Below are 15,182 nucleotides of genomic sequence, written 5' to 3' on the forward strand. Positions count from 1 at the left end.
TCTATTGTAGTTTGACCGATTGATGGTGCCGTAGCGTGACGTCATTTGTCACCGGCAGATGATTTACATTTTGATTGTGAACAGCCAATCAGAATCACTACGTTTTACATATGGCAATTGATGGCACTAAGTTGATTAAATCATATCTAAAAAGCACAGTGACTTATTTTTTTGCAGTTTATTCGCTTCGTTTTACTTTGGTTTGTTCCTGCTTGTATTTTGTGTCTATGATTTGCATTTTATTTTATGAAACCGTGACAGTGATTATTGTCACAAACAATAACTTCTCAGCCCTCTTGGGTGTTGTCAATGGTGTAAAGACAATCGACTTGCATGGCAGATAATTGACTCGCGCACTCACGTTGTCACGTGAAGCTCCAAGTGTGACAGGAACATTTTATTTAAGTATTGCTGGAAGTAATAGCTTATGATCAAGTCATGTTAAAAACAGAACTACTTGTTAAATGTAAAATACAGATGTTAACATATGTATTATAGTCCCGAAATATGTAACACGTTACCCGACTCAGTAACTGTAATAATATTACAAAAAAAATCGGAGTAACAAGTTACATTACATCGTTACTGCCTAAATGTAATGTATTACTGTACTGCATTACCCCCAACACTACCGACAGGAACATCTTACCTGGTCAAATAATTTTCTGTTTACAAAAAGTGTGTTGTCTGGTTTAGACAGCTGCCGAGCCAAAAATGTGAAGAGCCCGCCAACCTGGCACGGTGTAAAGTCTGGGTTGTCCACCATCACCTAGGTAACAAGAAAAAACATATTGGCTGGAAAAAAAAAAAATCTGTCCCCTCAAAATGACTCAACACAGCCATTAATGTCAAATCCAGCCTTTACTGAACCAATTCTTTACAAAAAGTATGAATACTTATCTAATGATCTTGTTTCAATTTACTCACACATTTTCTGACTCGGTGTGAAATCTAGGCCTGTGTTAATGAACACCAAGCAGATACACTCATAGTGACAGGACAACCTTATCCTGTTACAAAAATGCAAGGTTTGTGGAGTGAAATTGTGAAGACAGGTAAGTCTGAGGTACTGTATGCACTTTTCATTCATGTAGCAGATCTTAGTTGAAAAACTCTTGGTTTTAGTGCAACTTTTGTACTAATTTTTGGCTAAGCTCTGTTTTGGAGACAAAAGTCAGGTTTCTGTTTGCATTTTGTTTTGAGTGCAGCTTTACTGTACGTCTTTCAGTTTATTTTGCACAACCATCTCATTCCATACTCCACCACCGTGTATACCTTTTCTAACAAATTAATTGTATGGCAAAAATGAGTCTCACAAAGTAACATTTTAGACTTAAAAATATGCTAATTCACAATAATTCAACTACAGGTACAATACATCTAATCCTCATAAAAATTGTTTTTGTGTTTAACTGAGAAACTGATCAAATCTTCAAAAGGCGTACACTCGTGTTGGGCACTGTATGAAATTTTACCTGAAGTAAAATGTCCACTATCCTCTGCTGGTACTCGATGGCTTGTTTGTCATTTTTAAAGTCTTCAAATGTCTAGAAGGAAGAAAGCAACCATTACTAGTACTCATCATCAATAATCTCATCCACAAAATCTGTTTTTGTTTTTTTCATTAAAGAAATCTGACAGAAGAGGCCTTCAAGTAATAACAATCATAGACTTGAAGACATTGTGCAGTCAACATATCTGTGACATGCATTTGTCAAACTACCCCAAGGATCAAGAATGATCACATTTCACTGAAACTATTTCTTTCCTCGCAGAACTCACACCTATACAGTATATATATAAATATATGTAAAACACCAGTGCCTTCATCAGTGCTTAAAAATGCTGAACGATTTTGAAAAATAATTGTGACTTTTCTTCCTTGTTATTAAAATAATTTAATATGCGATTACACAAATACTTTTGATTGCCAAAATACTTTCATGGTTTCAGGTAATTTTGGGCTACAAATACCATCTGTTTCTTCGAATTGACTGTAGGTGTGGCGATATTGATCATTTTGACAATGACTTGATTGACTGATAATTCATTTGGAGGTATCAAAAATGGTTGTTTATTATTCTCCAATAAAAGTGAAAAAGTAATATGTAGATTGTTGGATCGTTTTCCTGTAAACCTTGGTGATGTATGAGAAGAGCACAGAGAAAGGTTCCAGCAGGACATTAAAGTGACGGTAGGGCCGGCCGGGATGGCCATGTTTTCACTAACAAGTTCATTTTATATATTTTTTGATCAGGAAAATGAAAAGAGTTGCCATTTTCTATTTTATCCATTCATTTTGGAGAAATAGGGAAATAAGTAACTCCATGAATAACGCCCCTTGATAATGAGCACAATGGCCGCGCCCCCTACCGTTCTATCCCTGTTTGGCCAGAGTCACGTGAGGAACCGATTACAAACTCTCCATTGGAAATAATTGTACTTTCATTGCTTATAACGTCCAAAAACAGCAATCAATTGGCACCAAAATTTAGGTGGACATCTAATGCCCACTTCAACATATCAAAAGGATTAACATCTCCGTGGCTGATTTATATGAGAATGAGGAAATGTGGAAGTCAGCAGAGCTACATAGATTTAGGCTGGGACGAGCTTCTTTGCTTAAAAAAAATAAAATAAAATAAAAAATAAAAAATAACCACTGCTTCTTTGCTTTGAAAAAAAAAAAAAACTGCTTCTTTGCTGATCACGGTTAGGACGGGCGAGGCATTAAACACCAGTCAGGATATTTACAGAGACTGAAGTGGGAATGAGTAGATGTGCACATTTATTTGGATGAGGAATGGCCCCAGTTTTTCGACTTAAAATGCACCGTCCAATTTGGAACGTAACAGCCGAAATGGCACGTTCCAATGCGGCCACACTCGGCTGTGCAGTCAGCCTCGCTGGAACTTTTTGTTCGCTGTTCGATGAGGGCTTTCGTCACCCTCACGCCGCTTCACTCAGGCAGAAGGTGGCGGCTGGAAGCAAGCAAGCAGGGACACTGCACGCAACTGCTTGCGAGGCGACATGAAGACACAGGCTCATCTTCACCTCCACACACTGGGCGGACAGTAAGGAGCTAATGTTGTTGTGCTAACGCCTTTTGTTTTAACGGCCTGAAGCTAGAGTTGTTGCTATTTGCCGTCCCGATCCTACCTTTAGCCCGGGAGGGAAGAGGAGGGCACCAATCCGCCTGCTGCTGCTGCAAGCTGTGGTCTCCCTCCTGAGAGCTGACACTAGTTTAGTGTAGCTAAATGTCAGAAATATAACCAGTCGGGATTCGTGTGCGCATTCATGCTCTTGTCCGCTTCAGCTTATGAAAGTGGAGGAGCAATCGCCGGTATTTTTGATTTTGTGGAGGTGATCATGATAAGATCACGTTTTATGTCAATAAATCCAAACTATTGCGAAGAACACTTTTATACTTTCACAGGTTGAAGTGGACAAGAGTAGTAATGTGCATTTGCATTTTGGTGGCGATCGGTCGCCGTTTTAGACAACAGAACTGTCAAAGCACTGAGACTGAAAACATAACATAAGCCACGCCCCTTTTTGGGGCAGGGAAATTAGTCGTAAATAAATCTGAAATTAAGTGTATAAATTCAGTGCTATTTATTTTTGAGTAATCATACACCTGGGCAACCAGCCTCACTGTATACTGCATAATAAACATGATCAAATAGTCAAGTAAACAAATGCATGCAGGAAAACTCACCATGGCAAGAACATTTAGGAATTCTCGCGTGTCAAAGTGGAGGAGTGTATGAATAAGAGGGTAAGCATCTGATGATGATTCTCCTGTATGGAGGAGAATCAGGTACTCAAATACCTGACAAACAAACACAGAGAGCATATTAGCTCAGTCTAGAGTGTTAGGCTGCATTAAACCAATGTTAATAGGACATTACATAATATAAATCAGTTAGGGCTGCTCGATTAAGCGATTTTGAACCGAAACCGAATTTTCTGGATAAAACTATGTTAAAAACGTTCAAATCGGCACGTTCGATTTTTTTTATTTTTGATGTATCTAAACCACCGTTGTTTCTTCTGCATTACCGCGAGCGCGCATACCGGAAAAACTACAACACCATCCATGGCTACCAGCGATTCTGCTATTTGCTCAGGTAAGTGAGCGTTTACTTAATAAATCGGGCAAATATAGATCTGTAGTGTAGTGTGTGCCCCGCATGTAGAATACAACCCGCGAGCAAGTAATTCAACGTCTGAAAGTTGTCCCTTTTTTTTCTCCTCTACAATGGACCTCTGGCCAGCCGGTGCACCTGTACTTAAGATTGACAGTGCATTGTATTATTGAGTGACAGTTTTTCACTACTTATTCATTTATGTTTAAGTAAGACCAGGGAGAAAGGTGAAAGGCTAGTCACTAGCTGGTTGGCAAAATGACTTGCTGACAGACTGTTTAGTTTAAAGACTTGACTGTCTACCTTCTCTCATGTTGATGATTTAGTTTAAGATGGTATATGCACTTTATTCTTTCATTATTGGTTGTTAACAACAGATCTGAAATCCATTGCGAAAGTAAAATGCTGTTAATCCCAATGGATTGTTCTGTGTGTATCAAGTTAAATTCACTGGAATTTTGAGTTCAAAGAAAGAAAAATTAAGTTAAAATAAATGACATTCAAAATACTTCATTTTTCATTATTTTTGTATTTGACAAAGAAATCGTAAAATCGGGTTTGAGAGAAAATAATCTGGATTTTCTTGTTGGGCAAAATCGAACAGCCCTAAAATCAAAAAGTCAAGGCACATTTATTTCATTGAAAAAATTCTGCGGCACACCTGCAGCTGAAATTGTGAACAAAAGTTTATTTTAACAAGATAAGTATTATATTGTTTAAATAAGCATTTTTTAACATTAAAGAATGACATTATATTATAACGTCTTGAATAGGAATTAAATAAACACAAAGAAAAAAGTACTTTATAATGTTTCATATTGATGCTTAGTGTGAAACATGGGCCTGTTTGGATAAACATGCATCACTAATTCACTTGTCTCTAAACAAAGACAATTGGCTACCTGCTGCTGCCACCTGCTGGTATGGAAGAGTACTACAATGTAGTAAAGACATGATTACGCTGCCAGTCGCTAGACCGCACAGGCACACAAATGAGATAATTTCCCACGGCACGCCTGACAATATCTCGCGGCACACTGCACACAGTTTGAAAAACTCTTCAAAAGTTTCATTTTATGGCAACATCTTACAATAAAAGTTATAGTTATAATAATTTGCATTGATCAGTGATGTGATGTGAGGTGAGGTGAGGTTTATGACTGGTGAGGCACTACTCTGCTGGACCCGGATATAAAAATATGAAGTAGAAGATTAGACCATATTTCAATTTTGTTCTTCATTGAAACATATGTTTCAAATAAGGTAAAAACAAAATTTTAAATATGTTTTCAAAGCTTTTAGTTATGTTTCAGCCAATTCCTCACTGCTCCACAATGTGATAGCAAGAAAAACTAAAGCATATTTAATATAAGGTCAACTTTAATGTTGTTGGGTTGTTGCCTTTTTTTTTTTTGTAGATCTGTTTTTAAAATAAAAAAAGCACTTGGTATTCCCTATATAATTAATGTTTTGGAAGCCCTGAATTCAACGAGTTATGATTAATTTATTGAAGCCAAACACAGTTACCTCAATACAAGTAAATGTAAGAGATCGCAATGGACTCCCGGTTCAAGATGGTGGCAAAGTCTGCACATCCTAAACCAGTCGAGGTTCCCTCGAGTGCTTATGTCTATGGACTTCTTCTAATCGACCCATAGCGCCAATGGAGCACATCACTGCCACATGCTGGCAGCGGCACAGTGTTTTCTGGGCTCCATCGTGCACTTTGACTAGCCTTTCTGACCAGGGGTCGGCAACCCGCGGCTCCGGAGCCACGTGCAGCTCTTTCATCCTTATGTTGCGGCTCTGCGTGGCTTGGGAAAATAAATTATAAGTGTCCGATTGAAGTGTACACTTGTGGCAGATGAGCCGAAATTCGGCTGTGGGGAGCAAAAGCTGAAGCAACATGCCGGCTTTGCCTCTTTGCTTGAAGGCCAGCTGAAGGCCTGGCGAAGCCCGACCCCGCGCAGTGGCCTGCCCACATGAGAATACAACCAAGCTTTTGGTCCTGCTACCAGCTGCCTCCTTTTTATTTTTATTTTTCCCTTTCTTTCCTTTTTCTCCATCTGCAAACGAGTGAAGGTCCTTCCACCTGCTTCTCACGAGACTCCGCTTATCAAACGTAAGTACCACTTTGCAGTTCGCTCGGGCTACGGTGGGTGCATCCAAAATTTGTGGTGAACGCGAGAAAACTTTGTGTATTTCATAAAGCCCGGCACCTTCACTCTAGTCATCCTTACAACCTCTCACGCTCATCTATCAGACGTCCTATTTTTCCCTTACCTCTCAATTATTTTTGATATTTGTTTTGTTGTTCATTTATTTAGGCTTGCTATGTCGTAGTATTTTCTTGTATGTTTCACTAGTTGTAGTCAATAAACATTGTCCATATTCAGAAGTCAAGCGTGAATTATGTCTGTTTGGGTCAAGGTATTAACCTCTATTTTGGTAAAAGAACTCCTCTTATTTTATTGTAGCGCCTTCATATTTAAAGGCTGATTTAATGAGGTTTTTTGTCAAATTCCCCTCTAAATAACCCCAAATTTTGACGTGGTGCACCTAGAGGCGAGCAGGAGTAATGCAGACATTGCTCCCGGTCGCTATTAACTATCTACACTCTTACGAGTGACCCCCAATTTTCACTACAATATGATAATCGGTAGTTCAGTATTGTAATGGTGCATAAAGTCCAACTTCAACGGTACGTCATCACTAAACTGTATTGGTGAGTAAGCGTGCATCCAAACTTGGGCTGTGTGAGGGCCTACAGCTGTAAGATGACAAAACTGGCCAAAATTAATTAGTATAACTGACAAACATTGCATTTAGCAATAATATTGGCTAAAGTCAATTTTCAAATTTCACACACAGCCCACCAAACGAGCTTGCAACATTGTGTCAGAGCCTGTTGCTTGGCATGGCCATGGCATGTCTCGTTAACTACCCAGTCATAGCCATAGGTAGCGCTCGTACATTAATAGGTATTACATATAGTAATAAATTAAACTCACGTCATAACATTTATGTGAAGTCTAATTAACTCATTCAATCGCAAAGACGTATTTATATGTCTTTTCACAGTCCAGCCATTCATTCCCAGGAACATATTTTTTCACACGTTAGGGTAAAAGAAGGTCTGAAAATGCCTCATACTGAATGAGTTAAGTTTCACCCCCTCCACACCCCTTGATAATAAACTTTCAGCATACCTCAATATGCTTTTTTCAAGTTTGACGCCGAGTGTTTGAAAGCCATGAGCTGGTGGCACTTCGATTTGATTAACAAAGTTCACAGCGCATTTGAAATGAGTTATTTTACAATAACTCCTCTAAGTACGACCAGGGATGTGCTATGTTTGTCTGGCTTTTCTGGCTACGGACCTCCTCACTGCTGCTATTTGACTCGGTTTGGGACATGGACCGTGGCGGAGCGTAGGTATCAGCACAGAGGGGGCACAGCGTTCTCGATAGGCCCTTATGAAAGGCACTCTACCACTCAAACCAAACAAGCCTACATGCCCCAGAAAGCTAAGTATCGGGCCGCGGGCCGCTTTGGACCGGGCCGCGGCAAACAACCCCCCCACCCCCGCTGATGGTGAAGGCAAGTTGTCTCCGTCGCATAGTGCAAATATTAGATGCACTGTAATATTCTTTGAGTTGATGTTTTCCGAGTGGTCCCTGAAGTGCACTTTGAATGTGACTGGCTCATAAATAAACAGGCACCTGGGGCGACCGCCTGTTTATTTCCCCCCACTCTGGCTCCGCTACTGGACATGGACATCAGACATCTTACCGGGAAAGCTATACGTCTGCACTAGTTTGAGTGTGGCGAGTTGCCATTGATTTGTTGATTTGCGTTAAGTTAGGTGCAACGCATCGCGTACAAACCAATAGCATGTCGGAATATTATACTGTATGTTTAAACTTGTCATACAAGCACAATCAAAGAGAGGATCCACAGGCGTCTCTCGATCCTCTGCGAGATTGCGAAAGTAGATCTAATCTGTCTAAAACGGTTTCTACTCTGATACTGTCTTAGCCGCCTACCCACATGGGGGCGGCACTGCCTAGCCCATGTGACGATGTGTGACTCTACGGCCTTAACTGAAATCAACTAATATGTGTGCCAAGGAGGTCATAGATAAGAAGATGCTGAGCCAGGAAGAAAGGTCACAGCGACACAACGGCCTAGTTCAAATCAACTATCTAATTATTAAGAGGCTTAATGTTCTAACAAGGTGTAAAAATAATTCTTAAGAAAATATTTCTTTACTTGAGTGCTCAGTGTTTGGTGCACAGACATCATGTGCTCCAAGATGAAATAATGGACTAGGCCACGGCATTCAACAATCTCTTGCGAACGAAAAAGGGCTGAGTGATTTATTGATGCATAGCACACTGTAGCAAGGTTTCATTTAAAGCATCACCATCATTTAAGTTAGGTGCACCAACATTTTCAAACCCATCAGATTCAACACCACAATTTTACAGGTTTAATCTTATTAAAGAAAAACAATATTTTACACTATATTGACTGGTAAATGATTAACAATCTGGTCAAAAAAATTCTTTAAAGTGGAAGTCAACGCAAAATAAACAGTGCCCCATGATTGTTCCCAATAGGTGATATTTAGATACCTGAATCTTGACCTGAACCACAAGGTCCTCTGAGATGTTTCCAATGGGATATGCCCTTCCTGCAAGACAACAACTTAAAAAAAAAAAAAACAGTAAATATCTAAAAACTACTGCACTGTATGTATTGCTAATGTGTATGTGTGCCTGCATGTTTTTTTAATTATATATATATATATATATATATATATATATATATTATTATATATATATATATATATATATTATTATATATATATATACACACACACACACGTACGTATGTATGCATGAATGTATGTATATGTTTGTGCTGCCAATCGATTAAAATATTTAATCGTAGTTAATCGCATTTTATTTATTGGAAAAATAATCCATTTTTCTGTTCCATTATTTTCTTGCATTTTAATACCCTTAACATGAATAAGAGAATTGATTTTCTTATGCAAATACTTTGTTAAAGCGAAGTCAACCCAAACATATTTTTTTTAAGAATATGCTCCATGCAAGCCAACTAGTTGAAACAAGGCATTCTGATAAATATTGCTTTTGTGGAATAAGAGTTAATCGATCTGTTTTTAGCCATCACTGGGGGCGGCCATTTTTTCACGTCTGTCGACTGAAAATGACATCACAGTCGCTCAAGGTTCAGGTAACGAACAATCACAGCTCACCTGTTTTCTGAAACTGAGCCATGATTGGTCGTTATTTGAGCCCTCAGGGCATCTATGATGTCATATTTAGTCGGCAGAAGTGATAAAATGGCCGACCGCTGAGATGGTAAAAAATGGATGGATTTTACAACTTAACTCATATTCTACAAACACAATATTAATCAGAATGCATCGTTTTAACTAGAAGACCTGCATAGAACATCCATCCATCCATTCATTAACGATACCGCTTATCCTCACAAGGGTCGCTGGGGGTGCTGGAGCCTATCCCAGCTGTCTTCGGGCAGTAGGCGGGGGACACCCTGAATTGGTTACCAGACAATCACAGGGCAATTTAGAGTGTCCAATCAACTTACCATGCATGTTTTTGGAATGTGGGAGAGAAACGAAGTGCCCGGGAAAACCCACACAGGCACGGGGAGAACATGCAAACTCCGCACAGGGAGGCCGGAGCCGGGATCGAACCCACGACCTCCGAACTGTGAGGCGGACATGCTAACCAGTCGATCACCGTGCCGCCCTGCATAGAACATATTCTGGAAAAAAATATGTTTGGGTTGACTTCCCCTGCAATTGAAAAAACAAGCATTGGATTCAACTCACGCAAACAGCCCGCCAGCCCTTTCAAACACACACACATACACTGACACACACACAATCGGGCGACATGTTGCTCAAGCTCCGCTTGGTTTTAGAACTACGAGAGCAGTCATTTTTACGGATGTCACTTTTATTGCGCTCTGGCAATGACTTCATCGACTAAAATGATCATTACTCGCTGCTCGAGTGTCTAATAAAGGTATTTTGTTTATTAAAATATTGTTGTGGGTATATTTTAATGTAAATTGCGTCAGATAAATGAATGAGAAACAGTTGGCGGACCGCTGAGATTGTCCCGTGTGGCTCTCGTGTCGTGCTGTTATAAAATACATACATATATTGTATTTATTATTATTCTAAAATTCTGCAATATTGTTTTGTGAGTATATATTTATTTATTTATATTGTACTTAAGTATTTATTCCTTTTTGATTTGGTTTGGTACGGCGCATTTACTGAGTGAAGAAGAAACGAGAGAGAGAGGTGAATTAGAGCGAGGCTGTTCATGTCTGAATAAAGACAAAACAAAACACTGTCCTATCCCCACGATTGTCTCGAGCAAGGAAGACGCCAGAAGAAATACATAAAGTCAAACCTATATTGTAACCCGCCATACCAAGGCCTCTGAAGATAAGGAAGAACAACTTTTAAGGGTTACACTATCAACATGTACGTCACTACTAGGCTTGCACGGTATACCGGTACCAGTATAGTATCACACTAGAGTTTTTATAACGGTACTATACCAGCATTTATAAACAAATAGTACTTTTATTTCATTTTATTGAATGTGATTTAATTGGTAAATTGGAACCTGTCTCTCTAAGAGCGAATGTGACGTAGTTGCCACGCGCCTTCGCCTCCTTATGCTCACAGCTAAGCAGTAAGTGAAATCGCGCAGACAAAGCAGGTGGAAGACAACGAGGAATGCCCGTACTTGTTGATAAAACGGGGACATGAAGTACTGTGTGAAAGTGCTTCCGGTTCAAACCGAATGACAAAGGCGAGCCACTGAACAGAGGTAATTTTTGCAAACACTCAAATGTCAATATTTTCCTTTATTTTAAAACAGACTTTGGGAACAACAACAATAACTTTAGTGAATATATTGGTACTTGATACATCCATAAACTCTGCAACTGCCCTGTTGAGCCTTTTAGCATCTTTGCTGTCCTTTGGGTAAGTCATATGCTATTGAAAGACATCTTGGAGAGTAGGTTGCCTATAAGTGGGTGGTGTCACCCTCTCTGAGCCAGTAGCACTGGACTTCTGTTGTTGGTGGAGGGAGAAGGTACAGTATTTTAATTAACATAATCAATGTAATTTGAATATCATTGCTTTATTTTACTTATTCTTATTATTCAAAGGGTTTGTTTTTTGAAACTATACATGAAACATTGAATGGACATAACTAGAAAAATCAATTGAGCCTCATTATATGATCTAGGATAGGATTAGATATTGTGGGCTAATAAAATGTTTTACAAAAACGTGTTTCAACATACTATTTAAAGGGACGGTGGGGCCGGGATGGCCATGTATTCACTAACAAGTTCATTTTATATATTTTTTGATCAGGAAAATGAAAAGAGTTGCCATTTTCTATTTTATCCATTCATTTTGGAGAAATTAGGAAATAATTAACTCCATGAATAACGCCCCTTGATAATGAGCACAATGACCGCGCCCCCTACCGTTCTATCCTTGTTCGGCCGGACTCACGCGAGGAACCAATTCCAAACCCTCCATTGGAAATCATTGTACTTTTATTGCTTATAACGTCCAAAAACGGCGATCAATTGGCACCAAAATTTATGTGGACATCTATACTAATGCCCACTTCAACATATCAAAAGGACTAATCTCTCCGTGGCTGATTTCTATGAGAATGAGGAAATGTGGAAGTCAGCAGAGCTACATAGATTTAGGCTGGGACGAGCGCACACTGCTTCTTTGCTATAAAAAAAAAAAAAAAAACACTGATTCTTTGCTGATCACGGTTAGAACGGGCGAGGCATTAAACACCAGTCAGGATATTTACAGAGACTGAAGTGGGAATGAGTAGACGTGCACATTTATTTGGATGAGGAATGGACCCAGTTTTTCGACTTAGAGCCCGCCGTCCAATTTGGAAGGTAACAGCCGAAATGGGACGTTCCAATGCGGCCACACTCGTCTGTGCAGTCAGACGATCATGATGAGATCACGTTTTATGTCAATAAATCTAAACTATTGAGCAGAACACTTTCATACTTTCACAGGTTGAAGTGGACAAGAGTAGTAATGTGCATTTGCATTTTGGTGGCGATCGGTCACTGTTTTAGACAACTGAACTGGCAAAGCGAGCAATATTACCAAGCATGCCTTCCTCACGTGACGTAGAGCGCTGAGACCGAAAACATAACATAAGCCACGCCCCTTTTAGGGGCGGGGAAATTTGTCGTAAACTTAATCACAAAAAAATACCTTAAATCACTACAGAGTCTTCTGAGGAGGCCATTTTAGTACTAATGTCATTTTTACATGCAAACCTATTTTATAAGTGCCAATGTTAAGCTCACCCAGTGTCCCTTCAATTTATATAATGTTCATGCCTTAATCGGTTATTTAAATATTTTAAGAATGCAATTACATTTTTAAAAATATATTTTATGTATTTATTAACCATGGACATGTTCATGGGTTGAAAGTGTCTTTTTTGTGTACCCAACAACTGGTGAGTAGATGGAAAATTTCTACTAGACAAACAGATTTTTTTTTACCAGAAAATACAGTAATATAAAATTGTTATTTGTTAGAATTACTTTTTCATATGTTGGTCTGTCTAAATTGATTTTCAATCAAAGCAATCACATTCTGTCCTTTCACAATATTTTATTAAAAGCTTCCTAAATTACTAAACTAAAATACAAAAATCACTCACATTTGGTGAATAAAACAGCTTAATTTCACCCCCTGGACAAGTTTTAGCTCTCTGTATGTCGGCTACTTAAAGTTTACTACTAGGCTGGGAGGAGCTTTTTACTAATTTCATTGACATTACAGTGTTATGAAATGGTGAACAACATTTTCACTAGGGGTACCTCACGATTCGATCCGATTCCGATTCCGAGGCCCACAATTCGATTTAATTCCGATTCAGAGGCCTATGATTCGATTTGATTGTGATTCCGATGCATCACTACATTGGCTTACATTTTAAAGTCCATGTAAAACACAGGCACCTTTTTAAAAAAAAAAAAACTCAAGAAAGGAGCAGAGATTTATATTTCACACTTTGATTTGGCTCCCCCCGTATGAGGTTTTGCTTGTTCCGCCATCTTGTCATGTATTATCTTAGCCTACCATAGGTGTCTGACGTACAAAATCACGTAATCGCTTTGACATGCTTTTAGTTTTTTTAGTTAAACTTTAAATATTGATTATTAATATCTATGAATTGATTCAGAATCTTTTTAAAAAGCCGAACGATTCATTGAAAAAACGATTATCGCTCCCACCCCTAATTGTCACCTGTCGTTCTTGACAGAAGTCGCGGAACAAATTCACATGGTTGTCTTTCAAATGTTTAGACTAATTTGACAAGTTGCGTCCCTTTGCGAGGCTGACTTTGTAGCACAGCTTACACTGCGGTGATTCTGTGTTCAGTGGCTTGCCTTTGTCATTCGGTTTGAACTGTAAGTACTTTCACACCGTACTTTGGGTCCCCGTTTTATCAAGGAGTACGGGCTTTTTTGCAACTGCTATCCCTGCTCCTTGTTGTCTTCCACATGCTTTGTCTGCGTGACTTCACTTTCTCCCTCAGCCTGTGAGCATGTAAGGAGGCGGAGGCGCGTGGGCAACTACGTCACAATCGCTTGTATAGCTTTGCTTAAAGAGACAAGCTCCAATTTACCAATTCAATCACATTCAATAAAATGAAATAAAAGTACCATTTGTTTATAAATGCTATTATAGTACTGGTATATTGTGGTAACGGTATACCGTGCAACCCTAGTACCTACCTACTAACGTACTGTGTTGGGCTCTTTTAAAAAGAAAGACCACTGTTCTCTTCTGTAATCGGGAGCAGCCTTTTCCTGCCTGCAACAACACAGTCAAGTCTTTTTTTTTCCTTTTCCATGTGTGTTCCCTGCAGTAACATTGTACTCACAGGCAAAGTCTGCCCTCTAGAGGTTCAACACTTGTAATACCATGGATTACGCCTCAGCACGCCCATTTCACTGAAGGCTGACAGAAACACGCCCCCCCTGTCTTGCAGAGCTGGGCATACCGCCTATGTGACGGACCGGTCCGCCTATGACGAACGCCCATTTTGTAGGCGATAAATGATTGACAGGAAACTTAAAATAAAACAGTCGGAGTAAGCATAGTCGGAAGCCCATTTCTTCCCTTCTATGTAATCATCTATTTTTGTAAGACAGTTCCTCACCCTCCCTACTGTCCAGACTTTGCTCCCTATGACTTTTGTTTGTTGACCAAGCTCATGGAAAATCTCAAGAGGCAGTCGTTTTGAGACAATTGAGGAGATTAAAGAGGCTGTGACGAGGGTTGTGGACACCTTGACAGCGGAGGACTTCCAGTGGGCCTTCCAGAAGTTGTTGGAATGATATAACAAGTGCATTGCAGCTGGAGGGGAATGCTTTGAAGGGGATACGGGTTTAGTGCTTGTACAATGAAAAAAAAAAGTGTCAAAAAAGGCACCTCGTATATCATTGATATCGAGCAGAAATCCCACATGTTCGAATATGGTCAAATTCACAAAACCTGCCACTTCAACAAGATTATATTGAGTTTTTATATCCAATCTTATCTTACCTGATGTACACCAAAAGTTTGTTTCCCATCACCACTTCTTCAGCTGTTCAGAGAAAAAGTAGCATCAGTTAATACAAATTACTCCAAAATGAAAAGCAACTAACCTGTTAAACTTCTTCCCTCCCGAAGTGGAGGGCCAATTACAGCAAAAAGTTTCTGGAACAAAAGAGGTAATCAATTGTTTCAGAAGATGATACTCATCTGATACAATTTATATTTGTAATGTCTTTTTGAATTTTTAACCATTATTTTTTAATACAATGTAACAGAGTGCACCAAAACTGTGTTGCTGAGTTGGAAAAATCCTTTTATCTGTGGTTGTACAGAAA

At 39.2% G+C, this 15,182-nt stretch overlaps 1 protein-coding gene across 2 annotated transcripts in view; it reads right to left on the minus strand.

Moving 5' to 3' along the window:
- vps8 (VPS8 subunit of CORVET complex) overlaps positions 1-15,182 on the minus strand; it is a 94,343-nt gene that overhangs the window by 42,673 nt on the left and 36,488 nt on the right. For both annotated transcript variants that reach the window (XM_086045560.1, XM_086045558.1), the window contains 6 exons: positions 14,958-15,009; positions 14,854-14,896; positions 8,786-8,858; positions 3,719-3,832; positions 1,476-1,547; positions 650-769 (listed from right to left, as the gene is read on the minus strand). In XM_086045560.1, coding sequence (XP_085901686.1) covers positions 650-769; positions 1,476-1,547; positions 3,719-3,832; positions 8,786-8,858; positions 14,854-14,896; positions 14,958-15,009 — 474 coding nt within the window. The remainder of the gene's footprint in view (positions 1-649; positions 770-1,475; positions 1,548-3,718; positions 3,833-8,785; positions 8,859-14,853; positions 14,897-14,957; positions 15,010-15,182) is intronic.

This window comes from Filicampus tigris, chromosome 11, assembly GCF_054856515.1.
Source record: "Filicampus tigris isolate MCC_2025a chromosome 11, RoL_Ftig_1.0, whole genome shotgun sequence".
NCBI lineage: Eukaryota > Metazoa > Chordata > Actinopteri > Syngnathiformes > Syngnathidae > Filicampus > Filicampus tigris.